The sequence below is a fragment of the Lonchura striata genome, chromosome 22, assembly GCF_046129695.1.
Source record: "Lonchura striata isolate bLonStr1 chromosome 22, bLonStr1.mat, whole genome shotgun sequence".
Lineage (NCBI taxonomy): Eukaryota > Metazoa > Chordata > Aves > Passeriformes > Estrildidae > Lonchura > Lonchura striata.
In genome coordinates, this window is record NC_134624.1 from 4,422,115 (window position 1) to 4,442,430 (window position 20,316).

At 48.3% G+C, this 20,316-nt stretch overlaps 1 protein-coding gene across 3 annotated transcripts in view; it reads right to left on the reverse strand.

Annotated features, from left to right (window-relative positions):
* NSMF (NMDA receptor synaptonuclear signaling and neuronal migration factor) overlaps window positions 1-20,316 on the reverse strand; it is a 48,100-nt gene that overhangs the window by 26,386 nt on the left and 1,398 nt on the right. For all 3 annotated transcript variants that reach the window (XM_021547668.2, XM_021547673.2, XM_021547672.2), the window contains exons 2-3: window positions 13,092-13,153; window positions 1,011-1,487 (exon numbers count right to left, since the gene is read on the reverse strand). In XM_021547668.2, the coding sequence (XP_021403343.1) occupies window positions 1,011-1,487; window positions 13,092-13,153 (539 nt within the window). The remainder of the gene's footprint in view (window positions 1-1,010; window positions 1,488-13,091; window positions 13,154-20,316) is intronic.

A 20,316-nucleotide genomic window follows, 5' to 3' on the forward strand; every position in this document is an offset into this window, starting at 1 on the left:
GCCAGACTCTTTGCCAGCCATATACAGGCAAAGATGGACTGCACATCAGTTTCTAATTCAAAGTACACAGACTGTGATGTGTATTTGATTAATGGTTCAGTTTTTAAAGGCAATCTTTTTTCTATTTTTTTTTTATGGAATGGAATAATTACAAGCCCTATTCCCTGAGAACAGTGAGCAGGGACAAAAGGAGGGAAGAAAGTGCAACACTGTGTTACTTGCTATTATTTGTAGGAAGCCCATGAGGTGGCACTACATGAGTGGCTTCCAGCCCTGCAAACAAGAATTTGGGAACACACCAAAGTACAGAACACCATAACTTGAGGCTTCCACAGAGCAGTTCACAAAGATTTCCCCTGCCCAGCATGAAACAGAGAGAGGATCCTACTCTGAACTGCCCCTGGGATGAGCATGGATGCAGGGTTTTGACAGAGTCCTTCCTCTTTTGCTCTTCCTCCACAAAAAATGAGCTCACTGAACTGCATGAAGTCATGAAAACCACCCAGAGCAGCCACTGATGACCAGGAGCCAGGCCTCTAACCGAGCTCAGCTTATTGCAAACCCCTCCTTTGACAATCCCTTTCCAGGAATGCTGCCCCACGGTACCAGAAGGTATCAAAACCCCTGTGCTGGGATGAGACGGGTGTCACCTTTTGTGTCACCCAGTGTGGTGGCTGACAGTCTGGTCAGAGGGACAGTCAGATAAACTTTCCCAGACATTCCTCAGGGAAGTTTGGAGAAAGCTCAGAGAAAGAATTAAAACATTCCTGCAGCTGATGTTTTGAATGTATTGTTAATTGTAAAATATTTACAAGAAGGGTGCTGTTCTTAATTAACCAATAGTGTGAAGAGTATTAATTAATAACCAATCAGGTCCACCTTTATCATAACTGTCTATTTTAAAAAATGTGTAGTTTCTAATAAATTTTGCATTTTACCTTCTGAGACCTTAGAGTCCATAGATCACTTTATTCACCCATCCTCAACACAACAACCCAGCACTCACTTACCAGACACTCGATCAACACTGTACATCCTCTCCAGCCTCTTCCTGTGCCACCCAGCCTCGCCAGGTGGGTGCTGCTCCAGCTCAATGGACTGCTGGGAAGGGGCAGCCAGCCTGGAGCAGTTGGGGCACTCCTTGGAGCCCTGGCGGCCGCCCGGCCAGGCCTTGCAGTGCCGGACGCCGTGCGAGCCGCCGGCGCCGTGCGCGTGGTGGCCGTGGTGACACTCCTCGTGGGCAGCCCCCTTCATCACCACCAGTTCCATGCTGTCATTCTCGTGCTCCGACAGCATCGGCCTCTCACCAGAGATGGTGTAGACTCGTGGCTTGGGGCCCTCGCTCGGCATCTTCTCCGCCTGCTCCTCGGTGAAGCTCCTCTCGAATTTGCCATCCGAGATGACCGAGAGCCTGCGCTTGTTCTGAGCCACCTGCTGCATCTCAGGGGAGTCCTCCTGCCCGATGTAGGAGTCTGCTAGCAGGTGATCTGAAACAAAAGGCACATTTTCCTTAAAGCAAAGCCCCACAGACACTGGCAAATTCAGGAGGCTCTTTGCTACTGCTGTTTAGGGGAGACAGATACAGGAGATCCCCGCAGGAACCGTTCAGATGAATGTGTGCCCACCGCCACCTTCTAAACCTCCAGAGCAGGCATCAAAATGAGAGAAATTGAACAGAGAGGTTCAATATTTCAGCATGTGCAGCCACCCAACAACCCTAGCAGCAAATGAAGGTCTCATTGCACAGCCTGAAAATGCTGCCGTGAAGACAGCCCTGGTTCAGCTGCAGCCCCGTTCAGCCACACGAGGGCTACAGAGCTGGTCACAGTCTGCAGGACAAGGACCAGCACCACCTTCTCCAAGTGCCAAACTCTGAGTGTTTGGCACATTAAGTTCTTTCAGAACACTGGCAAGGGGGCAAACCAACAAGGTTTGTTTGGGTTTTTCCCCCCCCTCCTGATTTTCCACCAGGTGGTTTGACATGAAAGATGTGTAGCAAGACTTCAGCTGCAGCACAGTGCCCCGCTCCCGGCACGCCCCGGTCCCACAGATGGCCACGGCTCGGCCCGTGGGAGCTGTCCTGTAAGAAAACACAGCCGCTCCCTTTGCAGGGTAGGAAGATCCAAAGCAGAGAGGCCCATGAGTGCAACTATCTTTGGAGCCCACACACTGGATGAAGCGCCAGGAAATCTCAGCATTTCCATGGCAATTCCATGCATGAACCCAACAGTAGCTCCCACCCACCTGCTAATCCTTTTTCAAGTGGCTGTTAATTACCTCTTACACTTCCCTTCAGATGGGAAGCAGCTCAGGGACTGGCAAAAAGGCTCAGCAGGGAATGCTTTATTTATGTGACTGCTACCCAAAAAATTAAATCATTAGTGTCCAGCACAGGCAGAATCACTTAAAACAGAGGCAGAAAGCAAACTCAGGCCTTTACTTCACTAGATAATTACGGACTATAACTTCTTCAGCTACTGAGTGATGATCTGGAAGAACACATCCACAATTTCAAGGCTTGGCTACCTTGCAACTGGCCATGAAGGAGGAAGAGAAGAACAACCTCTGGACAAGAGTGGTGGTGTATGTGTGTAATGTGGACCTTTCACTGGTGCCACATTCTGCTGCCCATGAAGTGCTCCTGGGCCCCTCTGAGAGGAGCCCTTCCAAGCTGAGGCCATACACAGTCAGCTTTTGAATCTGAAATCCATCCTGGAAAATGCTCACATTGCCCAGGGCCTCTCCCCCTGCTCTGTCTGCAAACAGAACTGAGCTAGTACCAGTACAAGGTGTCATCCTTGTCTCATTTTTCTGCTTGAGATACAACTTCCTCCAGAACCACTAGGAAATAAATCAGTCTCTGACCACTCTGCTCAAGAAGTGACTGTCAGGGTTGTTCAGGCTGACACAAGTCAGGTTTCCTTTCATTTGTCTCCTCACAGTCTCTGGATATGGGAGCTGGCCAGGAGGAGACACTGTAGGAGTCCTGAAGAAAGAACTGTGCCTTTTGAACCTGCAGCTGATGCTCTGTCCAGGCTTCACATGAAGTCAAAAATCCATGTCCAGGTATAGTGAGGGGAAGCGCTCCTCAGATACTGCCCAGGTAATGTGAAAGGCTGGCAGGGCTCTACTTTGCCCCATGTGTGGACATTTGCAGCTGCTCCAGGAGGAGGCTGATAGACAATAAGGGCCATTCCAGTGAAAGAAGCTGCTCCACAGGCTGTCATCCCAAAGCCTGCACCCACCTGCAGGGTACAGTGTCAGAGAGCAGTGCAGAGAGTGGTCACAGGCCCCAGAGTCCCTCAAACCACATGTCACCCCTCAAAAGGCAGCAGGTCCCCCACATCTGCTCTCCAGCAGCTCAGATCTTCCCCAGCTCCAGGATTAACTGTGCTCTAGAGTGGGCATGTCTTGGGAAAACACCACCAAACGACTCCCTGAGATCTGCCAAGATCTGTGCTCGCTAATAGTGCCAAACAAACCATTTTTAAAATTAAAAACAGAGGCCAGCTCTAAGTACTCATCTCAGCTTGTCAAATTTACTAATCTGTGTGGGCACAGTGACGCTACAGATTTCTTAAGACACCACAAAATCGTGGCTGACAGCTGCCCCTGTTCCTCCTGAAACTGATACTTGTATGGGAGATGCACAGCCTCCTCAGAGGGAACACACAGGAGTGTCACCTTCACTCACACACTGACAGCTCTGGAATTCAGAGATCCAGGAATTCCTGAGCCCTGGGGTCTGTGGCGAAATGGAAAAATGAAGTCCCCAAAGCACATTATGCCTGAAAATGCTGATGATCACAAGAGCAAAGAGACAAATTCCAATCTCTGTTTTATAAGCAGTGAGGTCTATTCAGCTCCATAGAATTTACAGACATTTCAGGGGGCCATGACTGGTTTCAAGTAAGAATAATTTTTTTACTGAAATCCTGGCAGGATTGACCAGATATGTATGACATAAACTACCTGCCTAATCTATGCAAAATGTGAGGATAAATCTTTCTTCCTACCTTACTTGCCCCCTCCTCAAGGTGTTTTCACTTGTATTTATTTCAGAGTTTTCGTGATCTACACTACAAAGGGCTGCCAGCACACCAGTGTGCTTTCATTTTGTAAAACAATTGGATAATTCTTCATTTTCATTCAATTTAGCACCTTCAGTAATTACATACTGGAGAAGCAACTTCATATGCAAAGGGAATATGAAGCTTTATTCAAGAGTAGTCATTAATAAACAACCGATCTACAGAAAAAAAATAGTGTGGAAGGAAAAGAGATTTGAACATCCATCATAATGAATTATTGGCCTGTAGAACAGAATCCATGCCATTTCAGGAGTCTGTGCATTCATATACATGAGGTCACACACACCAGCAGCCCTGAAATGTGACCAAAGACCCTCGTCTGTGCCTGCAGTGAACAGGATTCAGGTGCCGAAGCACTGCACCTGCTGCCACAATGGCATTTGAGGCAAATAGTTTGCTTCTGCTAGGAAAGAAGTCAGGTTGGTCCAGAAATCAATGCTGGATTAGAGCTGAGCCACAGGGATATTGGATGAGGAGAACCAAGGGACACTCACGGGAGCTCAGCAATGACTGGAGCTGCCTTCTGGAGTCAGCTGCAGCAGGCTGCTGTTAACACCCTCGCCTCGAGCTGCTGCTCCCTTTTTTCATTTTCACATGGCTCTTGCCACCTCTCCCACTCCCAGCTGCTCCATCCACCTGCCACGGCAGCCCTGGCCAGCGTGACTGGGCAGCCTGGCACAGCTCCCTCCCCTCCACCGCGCCGAGCTGCCCTGGGAACGCTCTGCTCCCCCACCTGCTGCCTTCAGCAGCAGCACCTGTGTCTCACACAGCTGCAAAGCTGCTTAGGACCAGATAAATCAGGTTCCTCAGGTTCTTTTCACCTTGATTCTTGCTCTATATGCATGAGGAACTGAGCAGCAAGATGAAAGGAAGTAGACCAGTGTGCTTGATCTGTAAAAAGTGTGTCCATTGGCACCAAAAACATCCAGGTGGCATTTCCATCACTTCCCTGCCCACCTGAGCCAAACAGGGCTTGACATCCAGTTCTGAGGGCCACACCACTTCTCACCCCCTCATTATGTACTTGAATATACAACCTTTTGTCTTTTTGGCTTCACTTGCTCCTGTCTGACACTTCTTTCTTCACGTGACCTACACACAAGACTGCCCAAGACAGGGCACATGCATGACCAAAAACTGACAGCACTGATAATCTGTGCTGGGCAACTGGCAGTTTCTTGGGAAAAAAAGAACCCACATTCTCAGTACATGTAGTTCCTGATAATTAGGCATTTATTAGTACGAGATACTTACAATACATCCTTTCACATTCAGTAACTCTAGCTTGAGCACTCACTCTGACTTAGGGAACTGAGAAAGGGCTTGCACATTTTCCTTTCACTGCCACATTTCTCCAGAGCAGGGAACACACTGGGATTGGCCCCAGCTGCCTGATGCCCATCCACAACTGTGGAGTCAGCTCCTATCTTCTGCAGACTGCCTTGTCTTCTCACCCCCTGGGATGAGAAGTTTATAAATCAAGGCAGAATATAGCCACAAGGCACAGACAGAAGCTCCAAATTTATTCCTGTATTTAGCAGCTAAACTGATGATTAAAGCACCTCAGATTTAAAGCCTCCGCTTCAGCATCAGAAGCAAAGTGGCAAAGGGGAATCCAGATAAACCCTATTAAAACAACATCTATCATCTCAGCAAAAAACAAAACAAAACAAAAAAAATCAGAGAGACAGTTCTTTCTTCCCTGTTCCTCCTCAGCTGGAACTCTCTGGACCTGATGTTTATGACAAGTAAGTTCCAACTTCTAATCAAAGAACTGCCACAGTCCCTGAAGATGAATGGAAAGTTTTTGGGTGTAGGTACATGGATTTGTTCATAGAAATAGCAATGAAGTTAATGATGTTTTTACCTTGCACCAGGAGGAATCCAGCTGATTCCCTCGTGAGGGGAGCAGAGAGGAGCTCTGGCCAGAGCTGAGGGTGCTCCAAAACCCCTAACAGCCATTCAAATGGCACAGCTGAGAAGTTTCTCTTGCAATCTCAATTCCAAGACCTCCCACATGCCTGTCACTGCCCCTCAGTTGTGCTGACAGGTCCCTTTCAGACATGCAATGCAGAGTTTCTTCCCATGCCAGTTCTGTTCTCCCAATAATGTGACCCCTGGCACAGGACAGGCAGCCCACCTTGCTGGGCTCTGGGCTGAAACATGATCAAGAAATAGTCATGGGAAAAATGGGAATTTTGTTCAAATTATTGAAGCATGAGGCAGGGATATCAAAATGGAAGATACAACAATAAAAAAAAGTCAAAGTGGCATCTCAGCCATGCAATACCTTCAAAATCAAATGAGTAGATGCAATCACAGAATAGCTGGCATTGGAAGGGATCTCTGAAGACCACCCAGTCCAAGTCCCTGCCAAGGCAGGGTCACCTGGAACAGGTGACACAGGAACATGTCCAGGTGGGTTTGGGATGTCTCCAGAGGAGACTCCACACCCTCCCCAGGCACCTGATCCAGAGCTCTTTTTCCCTACCTCATGTTGAGGTGGAACTTCTTGTATTTTAGTTTATGGCCATTGCTCCCTGTCCCGTCACTGGCACCACCGAACAGAGTCTGGCACCATCCTCAGACACCCCTTGGAGATATTTATGTGCACTGATCAGATCCCCTCTGAGACTTCTCTGCTCCTGACTAACCACACCCAGCTCCTGCAGTCTCTTATCAAATGAGAGATGCTCCAGACCCCTCATCACCTTTGCAGCCTCTCCAGCAGCTCCTTCTCTTTGTTGAGCTGTGCACAAGGACCTGCACAGTGTTCACTATGGGTTACCTGAGGCCTGACCAAGCCAGCCCCACCATGACTTAACTGGGCACCCCGACCCCACTGTTCCCAAGGAGTGGACGTCACACACTTCCCTGCAAAGCCACAGGGAACAGGCAAAGGCTGCTGCTGGAAGGGAGCTGCTCTGAGAAACCAGAAGGTCACTTAACTATGACAAAATGGCTCCAATTACTCTTCCCTCCTCAAATGGGTTTCGAAAACAAACCAACTCAAGATAGCATTGACCTGGCATCTCATAGGTGAGTAACCTTTTAGTTTGGCCTGTAACATTAATGTGAATAGATGAAATTGCTACTGTGAGACACAACCCAAAGAAGCAAGTGGCAGCTCCATCACCGGCCTCAGCATCTCCATGGTAACATTGTGACCTACGTCTTTGCTCCCTTTATAAGCCAACATCATATTCCACAGCAAGTTTCAGGATACACCCACACCATCCTTGCACTGGCTGATGCTAGAGGAGGCCTGAAGCCCTCAGAGATGAGATTTTTACCTCCCTGCTTTGTCCTGTGCTCAGGCCACCTACCACCTCAGGCACCCTCCACAGCACAGGCTTTTCCCAAAAAGGCACCTCCACCTCAATCAGCACAGGAATACATGGAGAGCAGGGCCAGCTGCACTGCTGGGTCTGTCCTGGGGACAGGACAAACATCCTCTAGAGAAAAAGGCCAGCCTGGTGCTTACTCTGAACCAGGCTGGGCTGGCAGCTCCACAGTCTGAACCCAGGACATGGAATGGTCCTCTCAGAGCACTGCACAGCTGCAGATTTACTTGCTGGTGGCATAGGAAGCTCAGGTTACTCAGCCTGAAGCAGCTGTGAAGCTTCACCTGGGGTTTCTCTAACGCCACTCCAGTTTCTGGCAGCATCAGGAAGCTCCTCCATGCCTGGCTGCTCCCTCCACACACACTCACAGCCAAAGCCCAGGCTCCGAACACAAGTGACTGATCCAGTGGTGACTCCACACCCAGCACAGGCACAAACATGGTTTTGCTCCTGCCACCCCTCCCCACTGCCACTTGGTTTGGGGAAGCTCACAAGGGCCCTCTTCCCCTTACACATTCACACTGATGACTGAAAAATCATGCAAAATCATGCATCATGCAAAAATACAAAAACAAAACAAACAAACAAAAAAAAAGAACAAAAAAAAAAAAAAACACACACACAAAAAAAAACAACCAAAGGAAAGACACAAAGATGAGGTTTTTTTGAGCTTAAAAAGAAGCTTTTCCAGTTTCAGGTAACTGCCCCCTTTGGTTTGTCCTGCTGCAAACCAGTAGCCACACTGCTTTAGCAGAAGCCATGGATAATTTAGCTCAAGGCTTGCTAGACAGCTCCTGCCCAAGGCCCATCACCTCTGTAGCACCAAGGACACCTTATATCTGATCTCTCTCTCTCTCTCTCTCTGTCTTGTTTCCAAAACCTTTCCCACACAGCTTGCCCAGGGCAGCTGGTCACAGCAGGCAGCCCGGTGCTGCATTCTACAGCCCCCCACTCCAGCAGCAGCAGCAGCTGCCCTCCCAATAACCCCACTGAGCAAAACAGATTAAAAAAGTAACAGGAAAAAAAACTCCCACAGCTCCCTCGCGATCCTCGTGTCTGAATCCCAGCTCACCAGGATGGATCCCTGCTTCCCCAGACAGAAGGGAATTTCTCAAAGGCTCTGCTTGCTGTCCTTTTCAATGTCACTGCCCCATGCCCTGGTACCTTTTCTTCTCACAGTTCCAGAACATGGAGATAAAATCTAATGTACATTATCTCAGTGTGGGGCCTCTGACACCTAAACTGGAGAATGTCCAAAATTCCACGAGCTCTGTGAGACTGAGTGATTACTTATTCCATGCTTTATTCTCCGCAGCCTTTTTACACTTCCCTTTCACATTTTAATTCCTTTCTGCATCTTTCCTCTAAGTCTGTCCCAAGGGACGCCGTCTTCTACTTTAAAAGGTACCAGAAAGCTACAATAGTCAGCAAAGACTCTGGTCACAGCCTTGGAGGCAGAATGAATGCTGAACGTGGCAGAGTGCTCTTCATGGGAACCTTCCCAGACCTCCAGCCTGCATAAATAAGCCAGCAATTAGCAGAGGCAGGAAGAGAGCAGATGCATCACCACCCTGGCACCAGCTCCCTCAACACATCCATATCCTGTCACCTGCAGCAGAGTCCAACCCTCCCTTTCTTTCTAATTCCTCAAAATATTTTAAATACCAGGGGAAAAAAAAAATCTGAGTAATCCCAAAGGGACAACCCCTCCATCCTCTGCATTCACACCCCACCACCAGGCAACTGCCCTGTTCCAAAAGGGAAACAAAGTGAAGAAAACTCTGCATGGTCATCATCCCTGACAAAACCTCTGAGAAAGAGGAGAGGTAAATGCACCTCCCCAATCACCTGGGAAAAAACTCTTCCAAAATAAGACACAGGAGAGTTGCGTAGGAATAGTCTCAACATTTCTGAGCCATGAAGTTCTTGGCCCTCACATCAGGAAGAATCAAAAGTTGTAACCAACAAATGCTCCCCCTCACCTTTCTTCCTCCCTGGTACACCCTGCAACACCTGCAAGCCTCTCTACCTCATGCAGCTGTGCAACTCCACACTGCCCCAGGAAAGCAAGCAGAGCATGCACACTGCACTTTTACTGAAAATAGAAGGTAAACACAGCCTTGCACATAACTCAGCCCTTGGAAGAGGCAGCTGGCTGTCCTGCTGATCTACAATCCCTCTGCAGCTCTTCATTACCACTCCCCAGTTTCCCCAAGACATTCTGCCACACACAAACACACAAGCTCTCCAGAGGAGCCAGCACAAATAGAAGTTACGACTGAAGAAGCAGCTCTTTGATCAGCTGTGCAATGTGAAGTTATGAGGGATGCAGAAGCCATTATATCTTTTCCTTTCCTTGGAGTCAAGGGACTGAAAAGATAAAAAAAGGCAAACTGAAATGGACAATCCTCAAAGAAGAAAGTGCAGCAGAAGTGGAGCAAGTTGGGGCAGTGTCTACACACTTGGCATCTCCCTCCACATCTTCATGGATCTCCTGGGGTTGCCTGGGGTGTCAGAGCTTCACTGCTCTGCCGAGAAGCTGAACCAGAAGATAAAGCACCAAAGATTCACACCTGCCTCATTTTCTGCATGAGGATTGCCCTGCACAGGGGGAAAGAAGAGTTCTAGCTCTCGGGTCCAGAAAAGGGGGATCCTGCCCTTCCCTCCTCCATTTATGCCTTCATTGTCCCACTGCTGGCTCTGCCACCTTCCTGCTCCTCAAAATCCACACCTCTTTTCTCTCACTGCATTCATCAGTCACTTTAAACATTTCTTAAACCAATTTTCTTTCTGGGCTGAAGCAAGGCTTGCCTCCTTCCAGTCATATTTAGGCCAGAGCCTTCATCCCAACTCAGTCTGCTGGCAGTGCAGGGAGCACCTGGGTACACAGCTGGGGTTATGACAGCAGACACAGGCCTGTCCCACCAGGTACAACACTCAAGGTGAAAGCTCAGAGTTGACAGACACATACAGGCACTAAGGACTCGATTCGTTGGAGCACTGAGCTTTCAGGACCTAAGGCACCAACACAAGCAAGTGGGTATTCAACCACAGCATGCAGGTGGTTCTCCCTGCTCACATGGCCTCTGCCTGCTCTCTGAGGAGCTGGAGCTGACCTGGTCCCTCTGGATCTGTGCTATGCCTTCAACTTCTGCAGCAGAACCCTTCCTTTGCTTCCACGGAGTCACAGAGTGGCAGCTCATGCTGCAGCTCCAGCACCCTGCCCAGCCAAAGGTGAAGCCTCCAGAACTTGCACAAGTGATCCAGAGATGGAATTTCTGCAGGAAGGAAAGATGTGACTTCCCTGTGATCAGGCTGCTGAGACAAACTAAAAGAAGCAAAATTTTCTACTTGCAGTGTTTTTTATTGGATAGCAACCTTCCTACTGGGGTTATTTATAAAGAAGTGTTACAGACTGTGTTAAGTTATACATCTCAGAATTTCAAAAGATGACTTAAAAATGACGATTCTTTTTTTTCCCTCCCCTCTTCCTCAGAATTTAGAGTAATTTCTAGGGAATTTTATTCCTTTCCAAGTGAACACTTAAGGATCCCATAAGTATTGTGGTATTTCCAAATGTGTTTCTCACTGCTTCACTCTTGCCTGCGGCAACTAAATTCTCCTGGATTCAAAAACAATCTCAAGGCTGATACACCAATGGGTAGTGGGTGAAAAGGCTTCCCCAGGGAGCTTATGGATGTCACAAGCACAGACAGGACTGAAATGCTGCTCTGGGGAGCCTGGCTGTGGCACATGATCCGGGAGTCACATCAGCTCCATTTCCATGCTCTAGTCAGAGAAACTAGGAGCACCCCAAGGATGAGTTAAACAGCAGCTTTTTAAGTGCATATCAGAGAGGCTCCCACTCCCTGGATCTGACCAGGGCTGCCCAAGCCTCAGGCACCTGGACAGATCTGCAATTTCCTCTTGTCTCCATCAGATATTCTCTGCCTGGCCTCTACATGACCCCACAGGTACTACAAAAGCACTACAAAATGAGCAGCAGCCAACACTTCTTCCTGTTGAAAACTGGGGTGGGAGGCTGCAAAAAGGACTGGCAGGTGACAGAAGCAGCTGCAGAAATGGCCACAATGGAAAGAACAAAAAAAAAAAAAAAAAAAGGTTTGCACCAAACCCCAGCCTTTCTCTCCCCTTCCCTTCCTACTCCACGTGCTGTTCTTAGACCAAGTATTAAAGTGTCCCCGGAGTTCTTCATGAAAAGAATCCAAGAAAACCTCCGTACATTGTCTTAGAACCTTTCCATTCACAACATTAGCACAATTCAGCCAAGGACAACTTGAAGGTCATTAGAACAAGTCCATGACAAAAGGAAAGTACTCAGCTGGCTGCCATAACCGTGTGACTGCTCTTGGAGCAAGAGGCATCTCCTATACAGGCTTAAACACACACAGCTTACCTAAAATGATAACATCACTCTACATTACATTCTATTTAATAACTTTGTCCCCTGCAGAACAGCACAGAACAATTTGTTGCTTTTTCACACAGACTTTCTGTGGATTCCACAGGATTTTCTGTAGGTTTTACAATGAATTAACTGTCTGCATAATATTTTTTTTTTTTGTCACAGAGAATACACAGCCCTGTTAGAAGTCAGGTGAGTTTATCCTGTGCTCTCCTGCCCATCAGGCAGAACTCATGATAAGCTGATGGGGACAATATCTACATGGAAAATACTGACACAATAGCCAGCATGTAGTGCCCTCATCTAGACAAATCTCAGTTTAACCCCTGTTGAAGCAAACCCCTGGAATAAATCTTGATTCACTTCTGCCAGCAAGGATTTACACCAGTGATCAGAATATAACTCACCTGTTTTTTATACCCTGGTGAAAGCAAGACCTAGGAGTCACAAACCAGTGCAGAAGCCTTTGTGCAGCTGCAACTTCTCGTGAGGACATCAGCTGCAGGGGTGAATTTATGACAGGGCACTTGTCCCCTAAATGAACTCATCCCTACAGCTCACCTGTTGTGGTGTGCTTTGCTTTGAATCCATGTTTGCCCCCTGTTCTCCTCCCTAATCCCATCCCTTTCCTAGCTGCCAATTTTCCCAAGCCCTTCCTTAACCTTCTCTCTTCCAAGTTGTCAATCTTCCCTAACCCTACCCCTTTCTCCAGAGAGTTCTGTGTCTATCTTGTTGCCCTCAACACCCTATTTGTTCCTTTGTATTATCCCCCCACCATTTTCCCTGGTGGGCTCATGAGCTATTTGCCCCACCTTATACTCCTCTCTTACCATATCCTCACTGGTTCACTTTCCTACGCCCCTCCTCTTGAGCTGCTGTGTAAAAACTTCTGTTCACCCCCCTCAGTCCTGTCTGGGAGCCCAGGAATAAATCCATCCTGTTCCACCCCAAGCCCCGTGTCATGGCTGTGTGTCCCCACGGATAGCTGGGATTGCAGAGCTCACAGGGAACGGTTGTGCCCCTGCCGCAGCCGCCCCACACACACTGCAACACCCACCCAAGCCTTGGGTCACCAAACTGCATTTTCTCCTTAGGGGCAACTCCTCCTGCCTCTCTGCTGCTGAGATCTCACTCTTTATGACAGATAAATAAATGTACTTTCATTCTAAGGCTATTAACCATAGGTGCAGGCACACCATGGGCATAAACAAGGCACACCAGCTCTCTTACCTGAGCCATTTCTGCCTTCAGGATGGTTTTGTGAAAGGTATTCTCCAAAAGCCCTCGCCGCTCTGTGTCCCAGCATCAGGAGGCAGCCAAGGAGAGAAAGAAAGAGATTTGAGATGCTTAAAGGCCAAGGAAAGAAGGAACAGTTCAATACCAACACACTGCTGTGCTCCTGCAGCTGCCATTCCCTCAGCCTCAGGTGACACCCGTGGAAATTCACTGCCAGAGCAGAGAGGCTTCCTCATTACACACTGGGATTCCAGTGGTTCTGGTGGAACATCAGTGTTTCCCTGGCCAAAGGGAGAAACGGAGCTAGATTAGAAGTCCAGGACTAGTTCAGGCTTTAGCTTTTGTACAATAAAAATGAAAAAACAGAACTGAAATGCACCTGCATGAAATCTGTGATGCACACAGAAACTGGCTCACTGTCTCCAGCCCCTGAGTTAAGCCCCTCCTGGCAGCCCAGGAAGGAAGGAGGCATCTCCACCCCAGAGCCAACCACCACTCCAGGCTCCTACAGGTCCTGAAAGCTCCCAGCTGGGAGCCATCACAGCTCAGATGTGGATGCTAATGCCCATTTCACCTACCTGAACCCTAAGTTCCCAAGCCCCAGCTATGTCAGTATTTGCATTACTGGACAAGCTTATTTGAGAGTCACCCACAACCTCCCACAAAAACAGTTCCTGCTTCTCTGATGGATTCCAGTCCTGTGGATGACCGAGATTTTACTGGAATATATTAAGAATCAAGCAAGCAGGGTGAGCTCAACCCTTATCACACATCCAGGCCTATGTAAGAGAGCAAACCTATGAATATTCCAACCAGGGAAGAGCTTTCTGCTTGCGATTCACACAGGAAAGGAAACCTTGGTCAAGGCATGAAATACAGTAGCCTCCAGACTCCAACTGCCAGGGCATTTGTAACGTCCTGGTGCTGTGATTGCTCTCCTGTATCTAACAGATCTGTGACTCAAGAGACCCAATACTAGAGCCAGGTTTTCTCCAGCCATCCATTTTCCCCATGTTTGTAGAACAATCTCTCCAAGGTCTGTAGCTGAGTCACCACTGGGCAGCCCAGAGGGAAACTGGCAAAGAGGGAGGTGAAACAGCCACCCCACCTCCTTGGCAAGCCAAGCCAAGCCAAGCAACCCAGAGCTGAGCACCCTCAGCCCTCAAGCACAACAGCATCTCCTGGGGAAGGACAAGATTTGCTACAAGAGAGAAGACTCTCCACATCGAGGCATCACATCCACTGTCCTCCTTCACAGGTCTCAGCCTCAGCACATCTTCTCCAGCTCAAGCTGCTGCAAAAGGCTCATAATGACCACTAGATATCTAAGTGGAAAATGGCTTTGACCTCCAAAGCCACCTTCTGCTTTGCATATGCCAGCTTGTGTAGCCAGGATCTTCCCCACTGCTTTTATGCACCACCTCCCAGAGGAGAAAAGGTTAAAAGGCTCCAATGCACTTCCCAGAGTGGCTTGGGCTGGAAGGAGTGGGAAGTCCATTTGTCATCCACAGCCAGCAACACAGGATCAATATGAACAATGAAGAGAGAGTAATTTAATCTCCCCAGGACTAAATTTCAGCACAGTGAAATGTAAAATGCTTTGGAGCAGCATAGCTGGGCAAGAAAAAAGGATTAAGCTCTTGCAGCTTTTCATACTAACAGACAATGCTGAAGTTTTCCTTGCTTTTGGACTCCTATGTGCTCAGTTCGAGGCTGCACCTTTAGACACTGGCTTGAGGTGGCAGCTGCCCAAACTGTCCTCCTCAGTGCTTAATAGCTCACAAGGAGCCTCTGTCATGGGGAGCTCTACAACCAGCCCACAATCCCTGCTGTGAAAAGCAAAGGTGTGACCATCGTGGCTCACCCATCCAGGAGGACAAGCACCTCATGGATGTTCCTGGCACCCACAAGCTTTCTGCCCAGTAAAAAGCAGGACTTGACCCTGGAGCAACACACAAATGCAAAATTGGGAACCGAAGTGTGGCTGCTTCAGGGAAGTGGCTGAGTCAAAATCTCTGGAAGTGGGGATGTGGCACTTGGGGACATGGTTTAGTGGTGGATGTGACAGGGTTTGGTTTGCAGTTGGACTCATTGACCTTGGAGGTCTTTTTGAACCTTAACAGTTCTATGATTTTAACATTAGGCTTCTCAGCTGCAAGAAAATTCCTAAGCTACTCCTGTACTCCATCTCAGAGGTGGTTAAAGCTCAGCAAAAGCTACAGCTGATCTTACACACCACCGGCAACAGCACAGCCTTAGTAAAATGGCTGGGCATGAGATTCCAAGATCTCCTCCACCAAAACTTCTGGGACTCCAAGGCTTCCCATGGAAATGTTTTGTATTTGCGAATCATCACTAACACTATTCACAAACAGGGCATGCACTTAGACCATTGGGAAAAACTTAGAAGCTTCTCTTTTGCATCAGCAGTCATTCTGTGCAGAAAAAATAACAGCAAGCAAGTTCTCAGGTAAATTATTAGCGAGAGAACATGGTGATTTACACAAAAAAATGCTGAAATATGATGATAAATCTCTAACTAGTTCAAAAGCTCCACGAGCTCCAAATTCATCTGTCACTGTCTCCATTCATGTCTTTGCCAATGAACGAAGCTGTTTTGTCCATCCGAAAATCTGAACCAACGCGTCACCTTTAGCTTGTAAACCACGGGCTAAAAAAAACAGTACGAAGCATTTCCTAAGACCAAAATTGATAACTAGCTAAGACAGAGCCAGAGAAGCACTGCTGCCCTCCAGCCCACCATATTCCATGGTCAAAACAGTGTCACTCAGCAAGAGCTCGAGCTGGAAGGTGCTGCAGTGTCTCCGACCTCACTGTCATTTCCCTAGGCAGAGGAGGGAGGATGGTACAATCCCAGGTGCCAGAGCTCCTAGAGAACAGGTCATACCCAGGGATCAGGCCATACCCAGAGCTCTTGTGCAGGTCAGAAGCACTGCTGGGCATTGCCCAAAAGCATTGCTCCCTGCCCTGGCTGAACCTGCAGCTCTGTCCTGGCTATTCCACCCTGTGGCTCTCCGACCCTTCAGGCCAACCCAAGAGCAAACAAACGTGGACATGTGGGCACAGCTCTCCAGCCCTGGTGAACACAGCACAACTTGCAACGGGGGGTTTCCAGCCAATTACACCCGAAACTTCACACTAATTATTCTGCTTATTATCTCAGTGGTTCCCTTCTACATTCCTGCTTCCCGAGCGCCATCGGCTTCTCCTTGGCCATGCCTCAGCGGATCTCCTGCAGGCGTCTGCACACGCCCTTTGCCAAGGGGACTCTGATGGCCATATTTGCTCCTAGTGGCTACTTGCCCCTTGCCAAGCCTTTTGTGCTCCTTCCCTGCCCTCACAGTCATCTCAGCTCACCAGCACTCGCCTGGATTGTTACTGTGCCATTTCTCTGCTCTCCTTGGCTACCCATCGGCTTGCTCAAAATAAAGCCAGAGCAAAATTCAAACAGATGGTCGCTGTTCTATTCATCCTATTCTTTCTTCTCTCTTTTATCTATTACCACAATTCACACAATCAGACTTTTCTCTCAGCTCTGCCTCCACTATCACTGCCAATGGAGTTCAAGCCTCCTCACACCACTGGGCAGCACTGGACATAAACCCCTTCAATTGGGCTCTGAGCAGAGACACCTTGGGATAATTTAACTGCCAAGAGATGAAAAGGAAAATTTGTTTCACATAGATGAGCTGAATACAAGGTGCCTTGCAGCTCACTGGGCCGGTGAGCTATAACCCTGAGTGTATGACACTGCAAAAGCTGCATACCAATGAGCAGGTAGCACTGAGAGGTGATCAGCTGATGACAGGACAAGTTTAGCCCTGACTCATCTGGAGAGAGGTTTTCATTCTAGAGGAAGACCAGACCTGCATGGACATCAAGCAGGGACCAGGGCTCTAGCACACTGTGCTGCTAAGTCTAACCAGCACAGACAAGCCACAGAAAACACCAGCATTTCCTCCAGCATTCCATCATAACAGCTCCAGGGAGGGAAGGAGGGACAGGGCAGCACAACACAGGCAGCAAAGGCAGCTGCCCTTCTGGGGGCATTTTCCAGAACTCACTGTGCTTCAGATGTCAGAGCTGGACTCGGGTCTGGAAGAGAACTGTGAAGAGGCACAGACAGTCTAGACAGAGATTTGCTTGAAGGAGCAAAGCTGCCAAATAACAGAGATCTCAATTACAATATAATAAGCACAGAATGGCTTTCATGTCTCTGAAATAATCACATCAATGGGATAAAAGGGGCCTTGATGCACACGAACAGCTATGAGAAACTGATGCACATAAATTTATCCACCAAATGACACTTAGAGAGTGAAGAAATGCAGATTGAAACACTCAGAGATACAGGAAAGACCTCAGATAACTCCATTTAGCAGCAAGCTATGCAAAAACCTGGACTATTCAGGAGTATTACATGGAAAAATAAAGAACACCCACCACCTTCTCATGCGCCTTCAGAAGTAATGCCCAGAGAAGTTGCAGCAGGAATCTGTTGTGACAGCATCTGACAGCGCTGCATCTCAGGCATACAGGAGAGAAGAGACCTGCATCATCAGGACCTACATCCTCCTACAGCAGCAATCCTGCTCTTGTCACCAAGCAGAGAAGGGAACACCTCCAGCACAGCCACAGTTAACAGCTCAGTCATTAGAGACTGTTGACACCTACGTTATTTAAGCCTAATAGTAACAATACCCTGACAAAAAACTACTTTTCTAAAATACCTATGTAGAGAAATGGTAGTTGGAAAATTTTAATTTTAAAATTCTCATACTCAATAAAGGGAGACTGGATGCCAGCAATGGGTCTTGGAGATCCCACAGTATTGGAGCAATTTATGACCACGAAGTTTGGACAGTAGAAGAGAGGAAGAGCAGGCAGAAGTTAAAGAAAAAAAGCAATCAAAGAGACAGTTCATACCACTCATCAGATAATTCACAAGCAGAAAAGAAAAATCTAGACTCCATGAAGAACTCCAAGCTAAGCCAAAAATCACTCACGCAGTAAGAAGCCTGGGATAAGGTACGTGGTCACTTATATTTCATCAATGAAAAATCTACCCTTTCACAGCAATTAATGCCGTGTCCAAAGCCACTCTTCATCCCTCTCTAGGCAGGAAGAGAGGGAGCAAGACCAAATTCTTACCCCTCTGTGGGCTATCCTGGACTAGATGCCCAGGTCATGGAACTGGGCAAGACAAACCACACTTTTGACTCAAATATTTCCTGTGCTAAAGACTGCAAGAAGAGATGGTTCTGGAACACCCAGCAAAAGCCTCACGCCTGCTTGCTCTCACCGTCACGCTCTCCCAAAGAACAGCTGTAGGCCAGCACAAAGCAGAGCTGCAGGAAAACATCTAATTTATTACCTCATTTGGGGTGCCAGTGTTTTCCTGCAGGTATCAAGGGAGCAAGGGCAATAAAAGCCCATCTCTGAAGGGCTTTGGTTCATCTGCACCCTTGAAAAAGCTCTGAGGAAGCCAAGGAGCACAGGTCAGACAGGCACAGCCAGGGCCCTGGAGAGGCTGTCAGCAGAGGGGCAGCACCAAGGTCACTGCTCAAGGACAACTGCGTCAGCCCTGCCTTCAGCACTGGGGCCCAGGAGCTGCAGGGCAATAAAAGCACACGCAGGGAGGGAACAATCCCTCCTGACAGGGAGATCTTGCATCCAAGCCCTTCAGAGGCTATCACAGCACCAGCACCAAGTGCAGCCCTTCCCAGGCGTGCAGGGCGCTGCAACTCCCCCAGGAGATGATGACCATGGAGACCAAAGTCAGCAGTATTGTGGGTGCTCTCCATAGTGTTGGCACAGAGCAATTGTGTCCTTAGTTTGTAAGAAGCTACTTAAAAGACCCAGCACACAACAAGCTTGCATGGAGCTTAATTAATGTCCTGGGACATGAAACTCCCCTGCTTTGCTCTGCAGAGATTTTAATTTAACAATCTATAGAGCCTGCACCTCCTGCCTGGATCCCGTTACTCACACCCACAAACAAGCCCTGCTCCTTGCTCAGCAAGACAGTCAAGTGTGCACACACACTCCAGCCACATGTAAGAAATACACGCCATGGTCACTTGGACTTGCAGCAGAATTCCAGGAGATTATTTTTCTTTCTAAAGAGAAATCATGACAAATATGAACAGGACAAAGCCCAGAAGATGCAGAGAAGCAATCCCAGGATCCCCCAGCTGCCTACACCCACAGAGCACATGACCATTGCAGCAGTGCTACCCACACAGGTGACCCAAGTGCCCAGCCCTCGTGGGGTGGACAGAACAGTCTCTCTGTAGCCTTACCCAGTGTCCTACAGAGTCCTTGCTGTAGATAAGGATGTGGGAGATACATGGAGGAGAACCCAGGGCAGAGCAGAGGAGCTGTGTGTGGTGTGCTCCAGGAAACCTTTCAGCAGGTGGGTCATTGCCACTGTAGGAATTCTAAGCATGACAGAGCCCATGGGAGCAGGGACTGAGCCATGCCTGGAGCGGCAGGATGGAGGCATATGGACAGCACCTGTCACCACTAGCACCTTCTCCATGCAAAGAGGCTCTGCAGGGAGCCCCTCAGCAAGTTCACTGACCTCCTCAAATTATTTTTGGTTCAGGAATTTCTAGCACAGGTATCAACAGGGAGACACATAAAAGCTCCTCTCCTGTGCCACGGTCTATGTGACTAGATGCTCCTCAAGGGCATTATGTCCCCCAGCCCAAACCCACTGATAACTTTTCTGGACAAACCACCTTAATTCACAGACACCACAGAGCTCCCAAAAACCTGTACTTGCAGCTTGTCAGCAGCTGCGGAGCAAACCAGAAATGCCAAGGCACCTCCTGGACTTCTCACAGCTGATAGAACCTGAGCAGCATCTGCCCACCCTGGTGTAGGCTAACAAGTCATTACATTCAAAACACATTAGTCGCTCCCAAACACCCACACTACCATTTGAAATCCTACCAATTACTGAGTGTGTTGTTTGTGTGACTGCCTAATCCCACTCCCAAGAACCCCATCACAGCACTTGTGGTGCTTTACGTGTCATTTCTGTATACACACCTGGCTGACATCACCACAAAGAATCCCACTTCCAAATCTCTGAACGCCACAGAAAGCATTCATGTTTTCATTACTGGCTATGGACAGGGTACAACAAAACATGGGGAAAAGTTGCAGGCTCTGCCTGGAGAGCTTTCCCTCG